General features: G+C 41.9%; 2 protein-coding genes across 2 annotated transcripts; both read right to left on the bottom strand.

Annotated features, from left to right (window-relative positions):
- Positions 1-8,400: 8,400 nt before the first annotated feature.
- LOC122130338 (protein FAM83D-like) lies at positions 8,401-12,835 on the bottom strand. Its single transcript, XM_042705062.1, has 4 exons — positions 11,985-12,835; positions 10,272-10,439; positions 9,967-10,091; positions 8,401-9,646 (listed from the first exon to the last, which is right to left on the bottom strand). The coding sequence occupies exons 1-4, from the start codon at positions 12,486-12,488 to the stop codon at positions 8,884-8,886; spliced, it is 1,560 nt and encodes a 519-aa protein (XP_042560996.1). The 5' UTR covers positions 12,489-12,835; the 3' UTR covers positions 8,401-8,883.
- Positions 12,836-15,615: 2,780 nt separating this feature from the next.
- Positions 15,616-21,665, bottom strand: fam83d (family with sequence similarity 83 member D). The gene is made up of 5 exons (XM_042705054.1): positions 21,057-21,665; positions 18,692-18,859; positions 17,953-18,077; positions 17,026-17,473; positions 15,616-16,974 (listed from the first exon to the last, which is right to left on the bottom strand). Exons 1-5 carry the CDS (start codon positions 21,537-21,539, stop codon positions 16,432-16,434), a joined length of 1,767 nt encoding a protein of 588 aa, XP_042560988.1. The 5' UTR covers positions 21,540-21,665; the 3' UTR covers positions 15,616-16,431.
- Positions 21,666-22,493: the final 828 nt, after the last annotated feature.

The following is a 22,493-nucleotide window of genomic DNA, read 5'->3' as shown; positions in this document are numbered from 1 at the left end:
ATGATTCAAACCTGGAACCTCATAGTAAATGAGTAAACTGTATTTGTATATTGACTTTGACTTTGCATTATAGGCCTACAATACCTAATGTGTTGTGTCTGGTGCAGAACTCCTGTGCAGTGAGACACAAAAAGATAGGCTACTGCTCCCCTGAGGTGCAAGAGTGTAATAGCAACTTATGGAACAAGATGTTCATTTTCAGAATTAGAAAATAAATACAATTTCAACAAGGGCAAAGCAAAACCTTTACGCTAATCTACATAATAATTTTCGCTATCCTTATCTTGGTTTCAGTCAAAGCTTGGTTTAAGCGTCATCACTCAGGAAACGCACAGGATCCCACCGGCAGCTGTTACCACCGCGATTTATGTTCGTTTGTAATTCAAAGACAAATGTTTCAGCGAGTCAGGTCATTGGTTGAATTATCTGAGGTCTTTCTCGTTTAATTAAACCAGTAATTGACCCTCCACGGACTAATGATGGTAATGCAATTACCCATGAATCCACTCAAACGGCTCAACCCACCCCATAACCTACCATAGATTGCATGACCCTCCAGGCAGAGTCAAAAATAGGGCCTTATCATACCTGTTCAGACCTGTGGGTTTAGACCTCCATATCAAGCAGTTGAATATTCATTTTCTGGATTTATGAGGTCGTATCATTTCATTGTTAATTTTTTCACATTTAACATTTTATCAATTGTCTGTCTTTGTTTAATTAAACATTTTAAATGGGGTCCAGATCAGGACTAGTTTGCCTTCTTAGTAAATGTCTTAGTAGTTCTTTGATTTTATATTTATTTCCCCACTTTACTGAGCTTCTAGTCTTTGGTTACTCTCTCATACTCATACACACACACACACACTTTTTCTCCATCTCTTTTTTTTCAGTTGTGACACATCAGTTTTGCTCCTTACTTTTCATTGCCCTGTTTTAATAGCTCAATCTATGTGATCATTTGAAAGCCTTTCGGAAGACATGTGAGTAGCTAATGGATCACTCTGCAAATCAATACCCAGTCAATGAGAGGATAGAGCTGGTCTGAAACAGAAGCCAGGATGGCTCTCGTCAACGACCAAGAACACATGGCATAAGCTGTCTGATTGCTTCTGTAATGTTAACCACTTTTAGCTAAGAATTTGCCAGTAAGAAGAAGGGTAAGGGGATCAGTCATGGAATTCTGCAGCCAAGGGAGGAGACTGTCATTTGTAAGCATGATTACACTCTTGTAATTGTGCCCTTTACATTTATTCGTAATAAAAGTAGGCTGTGTATGCACGTGTGCGTGCGTGCGTGTGGTTGTGTGTAGTTGCGCCCATATGTGCAGCGTGCAATTTTTTTATCATCCAATCATAAGCATAAATATTGGGTTTGCATAAGACAGGTTTATCACCAGTTCACCAATAGGCCTACCTTATCCTGTCTTACAGTTGCACAGACTCCACCATCCATACACACACAAACACACACACACCTACACACAGACACACACACACAGACACACACCTACACACAGACACACACACACACACATACACACACACACACACACACGTGCACAGAAGCACGCACACACCCGCTTAAGCCTTTAAACTGATGAAGTGGTCGGAAAAGAGTGCAGGTAAACTCTCAGGGGCGCCCACATGAGCCCTGTCCCCAGCCTGGTGTAACAGATCTGAGGTACAACAGCGAGGGCTGCACCGGCTTTCATGGTGGAGGTGGAAGATAAAGAGCTGATAGCAGAGAGGGGAAACAGAAAATGAGGTCTTGAAGAGGAGCTGAAAGGAACCTTATCTAAGCCAACAGTGCCCCCCCCCCCCAGTCACTCAACCACACACTTTCTCACTACGCCGTTTAAAAGCCTGCTGTGCCAGTAGGAGGAGGTGCCACACAACTCATCTGAAATTCAGAAGAACTGATGTCCCTGTGAATCACAGCCACAAATGAGGAAGCAAAGAGCATGACAAGAAGTGACCATAACAGAGCAACAACACTGCAGGCAACACCCCAAAATTCACTGCAATGTCCAGCTCTTCCTGTTACTGCCCTGCCCTGCCCTTTCAGATTCGTTTTGGGTTTAGTTTTGTAGCACTGTTGTTTTTTTTACTATATAATTGAAATTATGTTATGACTGCCATTCTGTCACACTTTTATATTCTCCAGTGTTCTTCTCAAATGATTACAAGTAACTGGCAGTGGCCCCTGAGGGACTTCATATCGTTTTATTATTATTTTATCAATTTTCCGTCTTTGTTTAATGAAATGTTTTAAAAGGGTCCAGATCAGCACTAGTTTGCTGTAAGCTGATCTGAGGGGGGGTTGTTCTTTCTTAGGGCTTCCTGGAGTATCCTGTGCTGCAGACCACACACACAAGGCCTGTAGGAGAGATACTGTGTGCAAGACAGGGGACTGACCCGACCACCCATCAACACCTGCTCTGGGTCTTCCTTTCACACACCTGTTTTCACATACACCTGTGGTTGATTGCTGTCTCTCCCACAGACCAGACCAGCCAGTGTGCACACACTCCCTGACCCCCCCCCCCCCCAACACACACACACACACACACAGAAATGGGGGAGGAAGTAATCAAAATAATATTTGTCATGACATATATAAAATATTCTCAAAAAATATGCTGTATGTTGTTGTAGCTGGTTTAACCATACAGCCTGTATGAAGCAAATATAGACAATGCAACAGACACTCACACACACACACACACACACACACACACACACACACACACACACACACACACACTCACACACACATGCTTCAAAGAACTGACACACAAAAACACAGATAACAGAAAAGCACATGCCTGTGCACATACACATGCACGCACACACAGATACACACACACACACACACACACACACACACACACACACACACACACACACACACACACACACACTCCTCCCCTTTAACCCACTGTCTGCTAAGAGTGAGGCCCCTGACCACAATGTTTTGTTTTGGAGTCACCTCAGACATGTCATCACATTATTTTCCCCTGACTGGCCTTTTTGATATCAGTGTTTTGTGTCCTGAGGCCTCTACTCCCCTCTCCAAACTGAGCTCATGGTCCCCTCACCCCCGTTTGGAAAAACTCAGCAGATTGTTTTACAGCAACCGTATGACTGAGACTGGCACAACACAATTAACATTTTTGCAAGCTCAACTTTTCTTAAAACGTTTTCCATACATACAGTGTCAGTCAGGTAACATATGTGTGCCTTATTTTGCAACAGTTTGTTGCATATGATTTTTATCACTTGGTTACTTTTCGTAAATTTCATCTCTGATTTATGTTGGTCTAAAGGTCACTATGCCCATATTGTGACATTGCTATAGAGCAATATATTGGTATGAAACAGGATAACATATAAGATTGTCCATCAGTATGTAAAACTATTGTTACAATGTATTACCTAAACCAGATTACATATGAAATTCGAATTACCATTCTACAAGTTCTCTAAACATTTACTTGTTATCAATTTTCGACCTGAACCCCCTGCTGATGCTACTTCCGGTGTCATATGGAACCAAGTATTTACTTTGAGGACCTCAATGACACTTTTTCTGAGACGGTGTAACAGAATCCGGGTCTGTCTGGCGAGCAAAGGGGCTTGAATATGCTAGCGGATTATACCTTTGTGGCAGCTAGTGAAATCATCTTGATCACACAGAGCCCAGACATTTCCTCACAGGGAAAGATACCCAGTTAAAGGATGTCAATGTGCCATGAGCTGTGTACTGTATATGTATGTGTGCATGCACAGGGCCTCTCCTCTGCGGTCCACCTCCATGTCCACCTTTCAAAGCCGTTAGCCTGTCCCATCCTTCTCCTATTGACCCCCTCCAGAGACAGGTCAATACACGGAGGCCTGGCAGCCTGCTGACTGGCTGAGAGTTATTTATAATACAGAGCAAAAGTTACTGTTGTATACTGGCGTAGGCTCTATTGGCTGTGCGAGGACCACGGCTATGTGTGTGTCTGGTGCCCCGTAAGAGCAAAGCTAAGACCACGGCTACGTGTGTGTTTGGTGCCCGAGCAAAGAGGAGGAGAGCTTCAGAAGAAAGGGTCACGCACCCATTTTAAAGAGTTGTGTGAGGGGAGGTCTGTAATATGTCCACATCTGCTGTTTCTGGCCTCACCCACGCGTGGGCCACCGGCTGTGTAATTAAGCAGCGCTGATCACTTAGGACAGTGAATGGCGCCTGTGGGGATGGCCATAGCTCTGTGCCTTCATCGCCTTCTCCAGTAATTAAAATCGCTGTATGCCTTGCTAGCACCGTGTTTGTTTAATCAAGTCATTTGGGTTAAGCACCAGGGTGGGGGTGGGGGTGGGGGTGGGGGGGGTCTGGGAGGGATGTAATTTACTGTGTGGAGTAGAGAGGAAGAGTGGCCTCTGGAGTACAGGGATGCTGTTATCACATCGGCTACCCTGAGTGAACCTTAGGTTGAGGTTATCTGTGAGTGCCGTAGAATGAATGTGGCATGTGGCGAAATGAACAGGAAAGCTGACCTCCAGCAGATACCAGGATATTCACTGTTAGCTTCCAAGGAAACGAATGTAATTGTTAGTGGAACGTGTCAAATGAGGCAACTGGTCAATATCTTGGCACAGCGCCCCTGAGGGAGACTATATAAATCTCTAATGTGATGGATACATTTCCTATAATCAATGGAGTGGGCCGAAAGGGTTATTGTGTGTCTCGCTGCCCTTTCTGTCCCTCACTCAAACATGGATGCAGAGAAGAGCTGAGGAAGAGGAGGGAGGTCACCTCAACGCTCTCTAGATGAACTGAACACCTGGTTCAAATCACGGCCTCTAATCATACTGTATATTTGGAAAATATTACAAAAGAAACCCATTATCTTAACTGTCATATCTTGTTATTGTCAACAAGATATGTAGTATAGTGTGAAACGTCGTTGTTTTTACTATTTTGACTGTATGAAAATACAATGTGTCTTACATTGTGTCTACAGATATAGAGATCATGTATCTGATTTTTTTTTGGAATGCAGAACGTAAACTGATGGCTTTAGATTCCCCCAGGCCTCTCAGGGGCTCTTCAGTCATCAACAGAAATTCTAGTTTGCTGCACTCACCACTCAGCAGAACATCCAAAGAGACAGAGGCTCTTGTCTGACTATTTTTTTTTTGCATGCACACAGCACATTGAGGGTGTGGGTGTACTCTTATGGGTGCTAGGTTTGGCAGTACTTTGAAAGGACTACTGGCATTGCTTACATCAGCTTACATGGAAAAAAATGTGTGCTAAAACATGGACAGTTGGTGCACCATTGCAGCATTGTTTCAGTATAGGGAGGATGGTCCTCCACAGTGCATTATCAGAGCATTGTTGATCTTCTGCTTCCTGCTTTAACCTCACAACAAACAATCCCTCTGATGTGTCCCTGTGTGAACTAGCAGTATTCACCAGAAACAAGAAGAGAGTGATTGTTTTTGAAAGACAAAATCCTGCAGAGTTTAAATCAAAATGTAGATTGTGTGTTTTGAGAGGGGAAGCACTCAGAGATCATTTTGATTGAGTATGGTTATTTTGTTTGTTTGTTTGCTTCTTGATTGGTGCTTACAGTTAAATGTGTTAAATGTGACCCATTTCTTAATTTAAAAGAGGTACATGCTATATTTTCAGCTAGGGTATTTCACAATTTTTTTTCTAAATTTGTCCAAATCAATGCATGCATGTGGAACTTTTCCCAACAATTTCACACTTTTCTGAACATACACCTTGAACCAACCCAAACTCACCCTTCCTGTGACTATTTCTTTGATTTCCAGAGAAGTCCTTGGCTTTCCAGACACTATCATGCTACAATGGTTGTTTTCATAACATTGTGAAGTAAGGGCCATGGTGGAACAGTGGTGCTAGACCTTTACTTTTACCTTTGCACTGTCTATTGTCTGTATTGCTTGAGAGTCACCAATGGCCGCAACCAACTTCCTTGTGTTTGTGTTACAAGGCCAATAAATCTGATTCTGATATGACTATGCATACAGTGTTCATAGATCCAACATAATATTGTTTTCTGCTATATTTTTTCACAAATGGTGGACAAGGCAAACATTTTATACATATCAAAAAACAGAGAGTGGGGAATTCCGTTTCACATCAGCCCATAAGAGATTGACAACTGAGAAGCAGTCTGAAGAAGATGCGTGGAGATGGCGCCCTCTGCAGGAAAAACAATGTCACTGCCCTAGTATATCTGAGCATTCCATTCTGCGTTTCTGCTACGCTTTAGTGAAATTACAGCAACATCACTTGTTCCTACAAATCACAAATCAACAGAAGATGAAAAGAAATATATATGAAGAAAGACTGGGATAAAGTATGGAAAGTCAGAATAATCTTCAAATGCTCGACAACCATGCTGTGTAACTCCTGCTCACCCTCTGGGCAGAAATGCAAAGAGGAATGTTTTGACATTTTCAAACAGAGGCAGAGAAAACAGTTATCCCCAGATAACATCTTTCCTGTCACTTTTATCTGCTACTACTCCTGTGTTGAAGCAGCCATTAATAGGCTACCATTTTCTTTCCCGTTGGCTATAAGACTACGATTCCCATCAGCCACCAGTTCCCAGCCTCTGTCCCAAGCCCAGTTTCTAGTATTTTGAGATGTTGAGGGGATTCAGTACCTATTTTCCATCAAATGTCAAATGTATGTATGTGAACTTTTGTAGATAGTAGCTAAGATGCAGTGAGAGGCTGGCCCTGGATCCAGTCACTGGTGTGGTTTAAAAAGACTGAAACAATAATACAAAAATCATTTTAGTAATAATTAAAGTATGCTGTACAATACTCTGAAATGTTATCACTATAATAATACTAATTATTATTGTTATTATTATTATTATTACAATCTTGTTATCTTGTGATAATGACTGTTGGAAATAAACTATTGGAATGCCATTCCTAGTAAAATGAGAAACAGTCTACAACTCTACAACAACCCCGCCATTCCAACAAACACACACACACACACACACACACATTCATACTATCAAGGCTGATTCCTCCTTTTCTTGCATAATTTGAACTACACTGAAGAATTCCCCTAAGTCGCTCATTTTACATAATAGCAGGCAGCAGGTCTTGATGCAAAGTCCCATTAGAGCACACACGATTTGAACAGAGAGGGGAAAGTGCTGATTATGTTTAGGAAAATAGTTTCACTTTTAATCATGTAAATAAAACGCTTTTGATAATGTAGCTGACACAAGAAATGCACTGGGTCTCTTATAAATTCAAAAACCCTTTTATTTGACTTAGTGTTGCTTTCCCTTATCACAGCATTGTTAAGACACACACATATACTGTATGTATATATATATATATATATATATATATATCCCCCAACAGACAACACAACTTTTATCAAAATATGTCTGGCAAGTATGTGTTCATGCACACCTCAGCTCTGTCCCAGGCACCCACAAATTAGTAACACAATGCAAACAAAAAAAAAGAAAGAAAAATATAACCACACAGTCCACACCCACAGTGATCCCCCTCAATAAAAGATACCGTTTGTTAGACTAGGACCTACTTGGGGTGAAACATCTGTTCACTTTTCTCAAAGTATATTTTGTCATTGGCTGAACACAAAAGATTAGCCTATCAATCATTATGGAATTGGGTCATGACTTGCTATATGCAAGATAAAAAACATGTGCATTGCATCACGTAAGCCAGTGTTCTGCACTCTCAAATATCTATGGTGAATTGCAATGTGGCCCAACCTGTTCAGAAATGTTTTATGGTCCAGCCATATAACACCACAGAAGACGTTTTAAACGTCCATGCTACGTTGTGATGTTTTCTAACAAACGACATAGGCCTCTCGAGAGGCGCTTATTGTTGGCACACACTGTGTTTATGTCCAAGTACTTTCATTTCCTCATTGTTTTCAGCCGAGCTCATGTAACAAAAATAACCTTCACCCTACAAACAGGCCACATCATGTGATAGAAGGCATTTTAAACCATAGCATTTTAAACCTAAAGCTACTTTTTTTTTTTGTAAGAAACAAACTATTAATCATGAATCTTATGAGAACTTTTAGTTATAAGTACATTCTATTTCCTCCATCCATGTTTTTATTTTTTCCTGCTGCTGTCAGAGAGTCAACACTGCTCTCAATAGACCACACAGATGAAATTCACTCATGTGCATTATCACTGTAAACTTATTTTATCATACATCTTGCTGTATGTTTACTTATGTTTATTATTATATCTTGCTTTCTCTTACTGATGCTTCCTGATATTGCGCTATTCCCTCTGCTGCAGAGGGACACTGTAAATGTCCCTGTTGAGGGATTAATAAAGGATTATCTTCCTCATCTTACTCATACAAGATCAGCCTAAGCTCAAGAGGCAAGAGGTAGGGGTGAGTTGCAGATTTCTGGCACTATTTGGCAATGACAGTGTTATAGTGAACTACAGATTACTGTGTGGGCATTGTCTCATCAGAACTCGTCACCTTAGTAGAATAGAGCCTCTGACATAACCTCTTATGAATGGAAATTTTTGTGTGGGAAAACCAGGCCATGGATAAGAACAATAAAAACAGTTGTAAACCCTGTTACCCTCCAGATGGCTTTTCACATCAAGGAGCCCTTTCTAGCTAACCTCTCCTCATTCACTGGAATTTTCCATAAGAAAACACTGAATTATCCTAAAATGACCTGCATGGATAAGTGTCTTCTACACACTCCATCTCTTAAGGTAAGGTTCTCTGACAAACAGTTAGCAATATTCACTGACCAAGACTCTCCTCAGTGCAGTTTTGGCTAGCAGTACCTTTTCACTGTAGGTATCTAGACCTCATGTTTTTACTGCTGGAACCTAGACCTCATTGGCATAGCCATGAGCATGCTCCCCATGGTCAGCCCAGGTCCCGGCCTTGTGCTCTGCTGGGCCTTGCAGCCCCATTGCGAGCCAGACCTCAGGGAAGGACTGGAAAAGCCCATGGAGTCTTTTTTGTTGCACAGCGAGCTCAGGATAGAAGGAGGAGGGTAATACCACTTCTGTGGTTGCTGTTGTAGCTCTTTAGATCGGCTGTGTCCTGTTAACGTGAGGATGGAAGGTGTCGGGGTGGGGCACGGGTTGACTGACAGTGATGCTATTGTTTGCATTACAGAGCTGGTTTCGGTGGGGGTGGTGCAAGCAGACTCTGAACCAGATGAGTCGGCCTCCGCGGAGGAGGTGGAGCAGAGGGCAATGCGAGGCTGATGAGCGATGATGGCACCAGTTTGCGTGCCTTGGGTCACGCACTGGCTGGAGGTCTGAGTGGATGTGTGGCAGGCGGAATGTCCTAAGGCTGCTGAGGGATTAGCTGGCGGTGAGGTAACCTTGGCTGCCGGGGTGACAGAGGATAGGACGACCCCAAGGGCCTGGGCTCGACTCGGCGCGATGTTCAGACAGGCTGGTTTGAGAGTGGATGCCTGGGGGGCTTGGGGAGGGAGCACTGCCCTGATGTTCACAGCGAGGGACTTCTTGTGGAGGCGCTGGAATTCCTGCTCATACTTATTAACTACCTCGCCTGTCAGTTCAATCATGTTGCAGGTGTTTATTCTGCCGTCTGTCCATTTAAACCTGTTGAGAAAATCAAAAAAAGATTTTACCATTAAGTTCCTTCGGTCCTTTTTGATTTTTGTTCCTCTTTGCTCAACGTCTGTTTAAATCATGATAAAGTACACCTGACATCCACAGAAATATCGATGCCACCTTATTGTCTTTGCTATAAGCCATTACAGATCTTGTTATAGGGAAAAACAAGGATCCCATTAGGTTTCCACTGACAACCATCAAGGTTCTGTAAAGGCTCAGTTTGGAGCCATACATGCTCTACAAGTGTTCTACCAAAGATCCTTTCTGTCAAACTGCAGCTGAATTACAGTGCTAGGAGACCGTACCTGTAAGTGCCCATGGCAACCTTGGTCCCATCGACCAACATGAACTGCTCGTGAATCCTTCCAGTAACGCGTGCTCCAGTGCGTGTGAAAAACCTAAAACCAGTGACAGCCCGCACACGCATTTTCTGCAAATGACAAAACAATAGTGTTAGAGCCAAGACGGTCTTAAACAAGAATGTCCAATCTGATTCAAATGTCTACGTCACCATGCAAGCAACTCCATAGATTGAACATAATGCAACAATCAAAGTGTCATCCTCAACAAATACACCCTTGTGTGAGTCAGTCACAGTAAATAGGTCTACCTGGAGCTCCGCCAAGCGTACGTTGATGTTGCTGCACATCTGCAGGAAAGGGCGCACGGCCTCATGGTCCAGCAGGATGTACACAGGAACCCTGCGTCGGGTACAAGCCTCCTGCAGGTCCTGGAAGATGTCCACGTCTGTGAAGGAATCTGTTACTATAGCAATTACCTACAATATAAATTGAAGGAAAAACAAATCAGTATCACATTTTTTCATGTGATTCATGTGATACATTCTCAGTATAATTAAACAATATAAATAAATATACCTTTCTGTCCTGTATCAAAGAAAAGTGACCTTAACTGTGTAATCTAAATTTTCCCAGGTCACAATAGTTTGTTTCTTTGCTGTTTTAAGAATCCTACCATAGCAACCATATTTCACAATCCAACTGAGTTTCGCCTACATGCCCACACACACACACACAACATGAGTTGCCAGGGGCAATGACTTATTGCCTGATGTGTTGAACACCAGGGAACATTCGGGAACAAAATGTTCTCTACATGCTGATCAATCTGATGAGAACAGCCTTTCCTTGTTGTGTGTATCTACCCTAAAGCTAAGGCGGGGCATTGGAAGCTGTCTGACAAATTGATTTAGATTTGTACGACCATCTATTTAATTCATGTGGTTTCCTGAACCACTTTCATAAAACTTTATTTTGATTCTGATTTTGTTCTACATTTCGCCCTTCGTTTATTTGTTCTCTGATCTCACTCAACAGTCAATAATCCTGGAGGAACATAATGTATGTGTATTTACTAGATGAATACATTTTTTTATTTTATTTTAGGATTTAATTGAAACTTATCACTTCTTGAAAAGTTTAAGAACAGCTGAGGAGTTTGACACTGAGTAACAAAGAAAGTTATGTTTCTATGCAGTTTCCCATTCGGCTTGGTTTTCTATTACTCCCTATGGCCCTCAGTATTAAAGTTGATTTGCCAATTAAATGTTATGCAAAATGATTGGTTCATTAATATGGATTAAGAGGTATGGTTGTGAAAGGACTGACTACCCATTGTGAATAACGTCGGCTTGAGCCCCACAGTCAGTATTTCCAACTTTGGCTTAACAGGTAACTCCTCAATTTTAGAGTGTCTAGTGTAAATCTTGTTCCAAATAATCATTTTGCAGTTTCACTATTGGCAAAATATATTATGTCAGCAGTTTGATGGTTTCTCAGTGCCTGTGTTCGTCACAGATGCGTAAATACTTTAAATGTACTTAAGTAATTTAAGCCACCGCTGTATGTTTTCCCTCGGGACAAATGTAAAGGTCGTGTTAGATTACGTTGCAGGTTGGTATGAGTGCCTACTTAACATTCTTAAAATAATATGTTTAGATGCGAATGAAGGAGCATCTTTTAAAATCAGGGAGTGGGCGGTTGCAGCAATTGATATGAGCATAGGAACAAACACATCCCATAATTGCATCTGTCTTGCATTCTCTAGAACAACACAATTCTTTCTCATTGCGGTAAGAACTGTACCTCCATAGGAATACAACATAGTGACAAAATAGCTGTAACAAACAGACACCTAAAAACACAGACAGTAAACGTCTTGTGTCTGAGATAAAGGCAAACACTCCCAATTCTCAAAACAGCCCAAATGACACCTTAACGGTATTATGGCAGGTGTATTATGTATCCTTACTCCATAAAATGCAATACCATGTTACTGTAAAAAAAAAAAAAAAATCGTTTACCTCTTTTGCTTCTTTTATCATCTTTCTCGCCGCCACCTTGCAGCTGTAAATGCTTTTAACAGGCGTATAGGGTGAAAAATTCGGTTGAAAGTGTGCAGTGGCTGTGGTTTCACCTGGGACCGAGTCAGGTGAGAAAGCGTGCCATCCAATATCTAGAGACGGGGCTGCTACATCAGACACGTCGGGGAAATAGGCAAGAGAGGTGGCCTCGGACAGCACAAAAGCTCCACTATTCCCTGACTGGGGTGTACATTTAGGAACCGCGGCTGACTGCAAAATAAATTTGATCTCGTCTTCGGAGAGAAAGTTTCGAACTCTCTCTTTCTTCAAGAACTCCAGGTAGGCGTCGACTCCAACAGTGATCAATTGCTCTATAGCTAGTCGGTGGCTTTCACAGTACACTTCTTCAACATTCAAATCAGGTTCGCGTCCCATCCTAGAAGACGAGGACCACCATGTAAGTGGCTCATCATCCATGTCCAAGGTCTGGAATAACGAAGGCATTGCGCTAAAGTCTGGGTTGACTTGGCGTATAGGACTTCTTGCATGGGTTCAATGTCAGCATGCAGAATTTTGGTCCAGCTTTGTATTTTGACCCATCCTACTTCCTCACACCATTGGTGGAGGCAAAGCTGCCTGGTGACTTGCGTCATGGTTTGTTATTGACAGCAGACTTCTGCGGTCGGGATTTGGTTCAGCGAGTTGAAGTCACTGGTTGAAGAAGTTATGTCATTTTACATCAGATGTACCCACTGACTGTTTAGTTGTCATGTTATGGTCTGATCTACTTAATCCATTTTAAATATATGTGCAATAAAAAAGGGCAGTATACTATTTACTTTGCTACTCAGTTGTTGAAATGTTTTCACTGATATCATTTTTATTCATTTATTATTATTTATATGTCTGGGGGTATTTCAAGTACGTGGTTTACTGACAAATCTGGGTGATTTAGTGACAAACCTGGATGAGTTAACTCAGAGTAAGTGAAATCCTAATAGAAGAACCCTAGGGCTTCATTCTTGCAAAATAAAGCAATAGGGCTCTTCTTTAAGGAGATTTACCACTTACTCTGAGTTAATTTACCCAGGTTTGTCTCTTAACAACGTAGCATACTTGGAAAGCCCCACCGCCACCCCCACCACTTGATTTATAACTGCCATATACATTTGTCACACAACAAACCTATAGAACATGTACATACGGTGCCCAAGGCACTTTCTTTGTGACTGAACACAAGGTTCTCTTTTGTCTTCTTCCAGTGAAAAAAAAAAAAAGATTTGGCAGCTTGAACAGAACGTACAGGTTCAGCTGCCAACAAACTCCTGGAGGTGTGTCTGCGCAGGCCAACTGGTTCATCTGTAATAAATCAAGGCAGCAGTGATACTCAAGCAAAGGACCCATGCATCCTACAGAACATTCAATTGCTTGCATTTCAAAAATGGGTCCTATAGATAACTAATACATATTTTTAATTGAGGTTGGGGGTCCTGTTCAAGGTCATTAAAATATGCCCAAGATGCTTTGCTTTACCATTCAAGCTTTTCATTTAGCTTACAAAAGCAAGCCACCTTCTCCATTCCAACCAAGACTAAATAACAAATAATTGTTAATTGAAGATTTTATCAGAGAACCGACACAGAGTAAGTTCCTGATCTTATATCCATAATAGGCAACATTTTGATAAACAGAAGCCATAATAAGCAACATGTTCTTTCTCATCGTTAGAACTGACAGCTTGTGAAGTGTTTGCACATGCAAGAGGGAGTCTGTATCCTGGAGGACTATATGGGACAAAGAACATAGGGCAGGTTTCAACGGGTCCCCAGAGAGTGTCGTTTTGAAAAGGCAGCAAATCACACAAGGCCTGCAGGTAATAATAATAATAATTCATTTTATTTGTAACGCACTCTTCATCAGAAGAATCTCAGAGTGCCAACATAGTAGAAACTAACTAAAATAATAAAATAAAATAAGACTAACATAAGCATAATAGAAAACTTAGTGACAGTGATTTATCACAAGGCCAGAAATGCCTTCCTGAATAAAAATGTTTTTAGTCCGGTTTTAAAGGAGTCCAGCATCTGCGTTGCCCTTAGGTGGTCAGGGAGGCTGTTCCTTAGGCGTGGCGCTGCCGAGCAAAAGGCCTGGTAGCCCATGGTGCGGAGCTTGGTGTTGGGGACGCGGAGGAGCGAGCTGTGGTAACTTGTCTTAGTGGTCACTGTGTTTAAGCTGTGAGACTTGGGTAGGTGATGGCACTAGAGAGTGAGACGAAAATTCAGTGGCACATGCCACTGCACAGATACCGCTTTAAAACTGAATAAAGTCTACTTATTCACTGGTACATGCCATGCATTAAAACTGAATAAAGTCTACTTATTCACTGGTACATGCCATGCATTAAAACTGAATAAAGTCTACTTATTCACTGGTACATGCCATGCATTAAAACTGAATAAAGTCTACTTATTCACTGGTACATGCCATGCATTAAAACTGAATAAAGTCTACTTATTCACTGGTACATGCCATGCATTAAAACTGAATAAAGTCTACTTATTCACTGGTACATGCCATGCATTAAAACTGAATAAAGTCTTCTTATTCACTGGTACATGCCACGCTTTAAAACTGAATAAAGTCTTCTTATTCACTGGTACATGCCACGCTTTAAAACTGAATAAAGTCTTCTTATTCACTGGTACATGCCAAGTCTTTTTATTCACTGTCAGTGAATCTACTGGCTGAGGACAGCACAGACAGATCATAGACATTTTTTGTCCTCTACCCACATTTCATATAAATAGCGCAGTGGGTGGGAAGGGAAGAAATTCCTTATGCACAGGTAAATAAAATGTCATAATGTCAATACATCTGTGCAAAGCTGGACAAATGCACCCATTCATTGCGACCTGTTTTCTTGTGTAGGTGATTTGTCTTCTCACAAGGCAATGTCTCGTCAGACTGCCCCCTAGTGTAAAAGGCTTCCAACACCAATATCTTCATAAAAGACACTCCTGTCAACATGTTGCAGTAGCTGCCGGCAGCAGATCAGTTTAATTTGACTGATTTCCCATGACTTCAGTGCTGCATCAGCGTTGTTTTGTTTCAAACATACAGATGAACTCACGTAAACCCATAATGTGTGGTAAGGTGCAGGCACATCTTCTGAGATGTTTAACTATGGCATAGTTAATAAAAAACATAACACTTACACAGCTAAAGTCATGAAATTCATTTCCATGCAGTTTAAGAGCTAGTAAAATTATGGTTAACTATGCTAAAGGTGTTTCAGATTAAAATGCTAACTAAATTAACCGGGACAGGCAGTTTTCATGTTCTTTCTCTAAACAATAATGTGAAAGCAAAATTGTATGCTACTCCAGCAGTGAACAAAATGTCAAGTAGACCTCTAACAGAGCAGCTGTAGTTAAACATTACAGATCCCATGTCTGTGCCATACGTTTATAACAGCCCGTGTTTACAAAGAACCAAACCTCAATGCCAGGTTTCCACTTTGGTGAACCTTGTACCTTTGATACAATGTACATCACCAGCAAAACTCAAACTCCAAAGAGGTCACCTGTGAATAGCTTTTTGATTAAAGCATTATGCAGTAAAAGAAACATTGTTTAAAACACCTTGGTGAATTTATTGGAAAACAAGTAATTGATCATGTGTTTAACACACAGAGAGGATACCACACCTTAGCGACAGAATCTACAGTTTCTGTGCCATGCTAAGTACCTTGTAGAAGGTAGAAGTGTTGCACTTTACAGTAGTGTCTTGGCCTTAAATTGCACATACAGTATACAGCAGTTGTTGTAATAGTGTTTCTGAATGTTCTGTGTTAGAAGACCATGCATACTTCAAATGTACACATTTAGATATACAATTTTGATTAACACATTACTAGAGAGCTAAGGTAAATACTCAAATATATTATTTCAAAACAAAAACAAAATTCTTTTAATCATGTAATATATGTAGATGTAGACATATCTAACTTATATCTAACTTATTCTTTTACCAAAATGGTCATTCTCTGTACACAATTTACTTTTGTTCTCATAAGTACATGACATAAATGTAACCTTTAAATACATTTAGTAGAAGCTGTATTTCTAGGATGACTAAAAAACAAGAACAGTTCCCTTTTACCCACAATATAGCCCTCAATACAAGATGCAGCTGAAGAAAATAACAGAGAGCAGCTCTCTTTTTCAGCATGATCTATAAAGTCAGAAAACTATGTTTTTGGTCCCTGCACAATACACCCTGTCAGAAAGTTACCTCCTAAGACTTGGCTATTACACATTTGACAACCATAGTAAACTGTAAAAAATGCACAGTAGTATTGTTGAATGTATCTTCATTCACTAACATTCATCAGTTTGATTGCAACCCAGTACTCTTCATGTCCTCTGATGTCCCCTGTCCTGTCTCTTCACTGCAAACCCCTTGACCGAGGCCAGGTCCCCGTGAAGGTGGTCTCCATCATGACCCCTGCTGCCCGCCTGGACTGCTGATGAGCGTTGCGTCTCCGCAGGGCCGGACTCAGGGCCAGGTTGGTGAGGTCCACCAGCTCCCGCCGGTGAGAGAGCACGGCCACCATGTTGTCCAGTTTGGAGCGGATGGACGTGTAGTGGCCCTGCCGCTCTTTGGAAAGCTTCCAGAAGCTCTCCTTCAGGTTGGTATTCGGGGGGGTGGGGCCACGTCTGATTGGCGGACGAGGGCCAACTTTGACGTCCGGCGGGGTGGAGCCGGAATTGGAGGAGGAGGAGGAGGTCTCACAGTTGGTCTTGACAGAGGAGGTGGAGGCCAGAGGGGGGAAACCAGACGACTGACGCCTGGTGTTTTGATCCGTCTGCACGCCCATGTCCACATTCTGGTTGCTCGTCTGTGTGGAGATGTGGCAGGAGGAGGTGGGGATAGCTACAGCTGCTGGAGCAGAGCAGCCAGCTGCCAGCGGAGCTGGAGCTGGAGCTGGAGCTGGAGCTGGAGCTGGAGCTGGAGCTGGAGCTGGAGCTGGAGCTGGAGCTGGAGCCTGAGCTGGAGCTGGAGCTGGAGCCTGAGCTGGAGCTGGATCTGGAGCACCATACAGCGGCCCCTCCAGCAACACATCCTGCTCCATCCAGTCCCCCCCGACGGTGGAGGCATTTGAGGTGTGGCTGCTCCTGTGGCTCTTCTCTCCTGCCCTCGGGCCGGACCGGGGGACCTCCATCATCCGGGGCCGGTTTGGCGTGCTGGTCATGCACACCTGGTCGGGTATGGATGCCTTTAGGGCCTGGGACGAGGGGGTGGAGGGGAGCTTGAGGAGCAGGTGGTCGTATATCCCACTGCTGCGCGCACTCCGAGAGCATTCCTTGGCACTCAGAGGCAGAGACTGGGCGTACAGGATGCGAAACTCCTCATCAAATTTCTCTGTAATTTGCCCAGTCAGTTCAATCAGATTGCTGCTGTTGAGCTTCCCATCTGTCCAGCTGAACCTGTTGTTGGAAGGAAGTAGATTGTTCACAGTGACTGACTGTGCGATTCATGGTTTAAATGTACAGTGTGAACAATGACTTTCATTGATAACTAATTAAAGTGTAGGAACATTGTTTACTGAACACCCTTTTCTCTGTAGGAAACATGACTGAAATAAAACATCTCTGGTAGCCTGTAGAAAAGCATAAACCCTCATTTTCACTACGATTACATAATCAAAACAAACAAAGGTGAAGATATGTCACATTCCAGAGACATGCGCTGCTCCAAGACCACTGGCAAAAATAGGAGCACAAATGATGAAATATGAAATTGTTTCCCATTACACGCTATACTAAAGCTGGCTGGAAAAGTACCGATTTAAACTCAAAAGATTATCTAAAATAATATATTTGATGTCTCAGTTACTTTGGCATCTAGTGAAATTACTTTTTCTATGTAATGTTATGATAGAGACAACAGAAAACATGCTTCGTACCGATAAGAGCCTGTAGCTACTTTGTGCCCATCGATTAGCATGAAGCGTTCGTGAACTTTCCCTGTGATTCTTGCTCCCGACCTCATGTAATATGTGCATCCAGTAATGGTGCGGACACGCATCAGCTGCACGAGACAAGGCAAATAATCTCACAATGAAAAAGCTTGTATGTCCCGCAGACAGCTTCAAATAACAAATGACAATACATCAGCAACTGTGACACACACCAACAATGTAAGAACATAGCAGCCCAGTAATTGTCATGTTTGAAATCTTGAATTAAATATGAATCTCACACAAGGACCCACTTAGCAGGGGTCCGTCCCTTTCAGCAGCATCAATTTCAACGACCTATTCAAATTCATCTTCACAAATTACACACTTTGTTTTGTGTAATGTCACACATTTGACAACTGTCACACACTTCCACAATGATTAATACCAAAAATGTCCTGAAATATTGATCAATGAGGAGTAGACATTAGTGAAGACAGGCTAGTCTAGAGATGTTTTTTTTTCTATAGAGGGACAGATAGACAGACACAAGAATAATTTTATGCAGTAGATGACTGATAACTCATGATGCTTCCAGGACCTCTAAAATTTACATGACTTCAAAGTCCTTTCATTTTGTCTGTGTAAAATTCACTGACTCACTCTCAAGCAGAGAATTGCTAAATAAAAGTTATACAGCATACCCACTGATATCCACAGGGTTTTGCACTGTAAATTACTTTACCTGTAGTTCCTCAAGGCGGACATTGATGTTGCTGCACATCTGCAGGAAAGAGGGCATGGCCTCCTGGTCCAGCAGGATGTACACGGGAATCCTGCGTCGGGTACAAGCCTCCTGCAGGTCCCGGAAGATGTCCAGGTCTGTCAAGGAGTCTGTTACTATGGCGATCAACTGTGATACAGATTACAGAAGGGGAAAAGTGTCATGGTAAATCATTAGCATTTTTTGGTGTGAAACACCACAGCCATCTCAAGCATGGAAGCACCCTCAATGCACACTCCTCAGTTGTAAGATCAGTGCAACTATTTTCTTTATTGAGGTCACATGCTCAAACCAACAACACAAAGGTAAAAGAACAACACACAGTAGACATAGACATTCTGTCCTATTTTTGCCACATTCCTGATCATTCTTCATCAAAACTGGGGACCAATAATGATATAAAATGGTAAACACTTTTCACATATTTCAAGGTAGCTCTTTACATAAATATTCGAATGAATCGTGACATTGTGAAAATATAGAAAAGCTAAACAAGGTAGTTTATATAAGTCTATAGGAGGTAATGAAGTCTGCCACTGATATCGAGATGTGCTATGTAACCACAAAATACCCAAGGGATGTACTGTTCTCTATCAGATCTCTGACTTGTTGGAGAACATGCTGAGACAAAATCTAACCGAGATTCCATTCTTTAAGGTGAGTGTTTCATTAAGCCTAACCACCTGTGCACGTTCTTCTCATTCCAGCATTCTAATTCACTCAGTCGGCATGGCGATCATTATGGCTGACATGAGATTCCCTTATAAAACAGGATTACATCTGTGAACCACTGAAAAGGGGGCTAAAATGTTGCACAGTTGAGACCCACCGACTGAGTGAGAATATACCAAGACATACATCTGACCGCTGACCCTTTTTTTTTGTTTGAATTGGAAAAGTGTAAAAAGCATTACATTTCCTTATAATCATTACATTTCTTTCAATGGACCGTTTCACCCAAACTGAGATTAATCCCCACTCTCAGTTCTTTTATTTTGTTATTCTGTGTATTGTTTTGTTTGCTTCTTGGTCTGTGGCCTTTTCCCCCCTTTTTTGTAGATGCAAATGCTGCAGCCTCGCAGATAACACCATGGTGTGATGTCTATTGTTCTGGTGTGATTTAAGTATGAAAACGTCTTGCTTTACCCCGCTTTATATACTTTTCAGTTGCCACTTATGGATGTCATCCAATCAATTGTGATAGCTTCCAAGCGTCCACCCTCCCCCAGCGTCCACCATCCCCCAGAGATACACATACTCACACTAAAGTGAAGGACTATTGACAATCGTATGGCCACAAGGGATACATGGCCCTTGGACACCCGTACACTTCAACCTGCCATCCATGTGCTTGGAAGACCTCTCAGCCCACCCAGAACACTAACATACATGGCAGAAGGAATCTCCATATGGGTGGTGGTTGTTTACATAGTTATTCTTGTGAGCATAGAAATGCTCATATGTGGGACTGATGGAACCGCATATTGATGTTTTCCGGCTCTGATTGGTTGTTACAGGGTGGTTCTTGTGTGAGCATAGAAATGCTCATATGGGGGACTGATAGAACCGCATATAACTATTGTACTATTATTTGTATCATCTGATTCTGTAACATACTTAGGTAGGCCATTCTCTGAGCAAACACCTTCAACTTTTATATTCCAAACAACACAAACAATTATCTCTGGTAGCATGGCAGATGTATGTTTAGAAAGGCTAAATCATTTTACTAAGAGCATGATGTACCTGCCTATTTCTATTTCTACGTACTTTATATTTGCATTCAATTCCAGTTCCCTCAGCTCTCTGGTGTTTGGGTAGTGTGTTGTACCTCAAAAAGTGTCTACTGTGAAACATCTACTCATGCAACAATCATGCAACTTGGCAGAATAACTGCATGACCTAACAGTAGGTGTGGTGTGGTGTGTGTGTGCGCCTGAAGGGGGACAAGTCTACCTAAAAATGTGAATGAACATGTTGCAGGTGAGGACTCGTTCTAAACCACTGTGTAGCAGGGCTTGTAGGAACTGGGAACTTTAGGCCAGGTGATGGGAGTTAACATTATAGGTGTAGACTCCACGCTTGGCAAACAAACTTGTGTCTGTTAGAAAGAAAATTACTCATTCATTCATTTTATTAAATATAACATTTCTTCTAACACACACACACAATTAAAATAATAATTCTTAATCACATACATATTAATGCATTGACTGGAAAATATAAAGTCAGTTCAATAAACAATCATTCGTTTTTTGCAGCTTAAAAGCCTTGCAGGGGCAGTGGCAGTGAAAGCTGCATTGGGAAATGACACAATGTAACGTACCTCTTTTGCTCCTTTTATCATTTTTCTCGCTGCTTCCTTGCAGCTATAGATACACTCCCCGTAGCTTGGCTGAAAGTGGGCCACTGCCCGGGTAACTCCACGAAATGACCCTGTCGTGAAAGCAGGCCAACCAAGCTCCAGAACAGGCGGTTCCACGTCGGACACATCTGGAAAATAGGTAACAGATGAACAGTCCATGGAAGTACTGACGGATTGCTCAAAAGGTGCATCGTCTCCTGCCAGCGAAAAGGCTTTGGGAACTACAGCTGAACGTGATATACGTTTGATTTCTTCGGCGGACAGAAAGTTCGGGATTTTCTCCTTCTTTAGAAATCCCAAGTAAGAGTTAACTCCACTCGAGAGCAGTTCCTCTAATGCAAGTCGATGCCTCTCATTGTAAAGTTCTTCTAAATTTACATCTCGCTCTCCTTTTGGAAGTGATCTCCAGCCGGGGGAATCCTCTAAGCACTGCGATAACGCCATTAGACAATCAATTGTTGGTATTACACACTTAAAATTTTCTATCGAAGCGATGACCTCTCCAGGACTCTACAAGGCAACTCAATGCAAATTCGTATTTCGTATTTCAAACTAGGTCCGACCCACCACCACACGTCATTGGCTCACTAACATTCGGTTGTCAATACGCGATACACATCCGCCGCCAAAGACTGCCCGCTTCAACTGTCAGTTGGCTAAACGATAGGTGTTCATTGGTTGACTATTTGAATTCAGAGGCAAACAAGTCGTCTCTACCTGGAAGCACATTCACACAAAACGTACAGAAGTACGTTATGTAAAGTAGGATACGCAAACCAGGTGTAGTTACAAAAAAACAGCTTTCAGCTGTGGTCGAATGAAGAACTTCGGTACAATGTTGCATAGCCTACATGTCATTCAATAGCCTAGGCAAGGTCTGGGCCAACATATGATCTGGAACAGATTTTGTATTCACTTGTGTGGGTCAAGGCTGGGTCAAGATTTCGTTATGCATGATGTCCATGCTGCTAACACGGGCTGATTTATTAATATGATTTCAAATTCTACCTCAGTCCTCACCCATTTCTAAATGTTCAAAAAAAATGTACATTCTGTAAAGTCAGTTTACATGTAGGATGTTACTCAGACCAGAGATTTAATATGTCAACTTCACTTCCAAACTGAAGCCAAACTGTGCCAAACCAAACTCCTTATCCTCAGGAATTTTAAGAGTGTGTGGCACTGGACCAACATCATTACATTTCCTTGTTTCCTTATAGCACAGTATCATGATTTTTATCAGCATACTGTGGGTCTTGTTGCCTCGTTGGTTCACTGTGACTTCAGTTACATGTTTGACAAATTATGTTACATGACACATCAGACTATTTCAATTTTACCAGAAAATATTCAGACTCCTTCACTGAATAGCTGTTGCAGGAGCACGATTATATGCAA

This window comes from Clupea harengus, unplaced genomic scaffold (genome assembly GCF_900700415.2).
Source record: "Clupea harengus unplaced genomic scaffold, Ch_v2.0.2, whole genome shotgun sequence".
Classification (NCBI taxonomy): Eukaryota; Metazoa; Chordata; class Actinopteri; order Clupeiformes; family Clupeidae; genus Clupea; species Clupea harengus.
The sequence above is the reverse complement of the archived record's forward strand: the minus strand, read 5'-3'. Positions and strand labels throughout refer to the sequence as shown.

Excerpts from the sequence above, each read along its gene's own strand:
- fam83d (XM_042705054.1), bottom strand. The coding sequence starts at position 21,539 with ATGGCGTTATCGCAGTGCTTAGAGGATTCCCCCGGCTGGAGATCACTT. Across the intron at positions 18,860-21,056 it reads TGATAAAAGGAGCAAAAGAG|TTGATCGCCATAGTAACAGA; the intron begins GTACGTTACATT and ends TCTGTATCACAG. Across the intron at positions 17,474-17,952 it reads GTAGCTACAGGCTCTTATCG|GTTCAGCTGGACAGATGGGA; the intron begins GTACGAAGCATG and ends TTCCAACAACAG.
- LOC122130338 (XM_042705062.1), bottom strand. The coding sequence starts at position 12,488 with ATGCCTTCGTTATTCCAGACCTTGGACATGGATGATGAGCCACTTACA. Across the intron at positions 10,440-11,984 it reads TGATAAAAGAAGCAAAAGAG|GTAATTGCTATAGTAACAGA; the intron begins GTAAACGATTTT and ends TTTATATTGTAG. Across the intron at positions 9,647-9,966 it reads GTTGCCATGGGCACTTACAG|GTTTAAATGGACAGACGGCA; the intron begins GTACGGTCTCCT and ends TTTTCTCAACAG.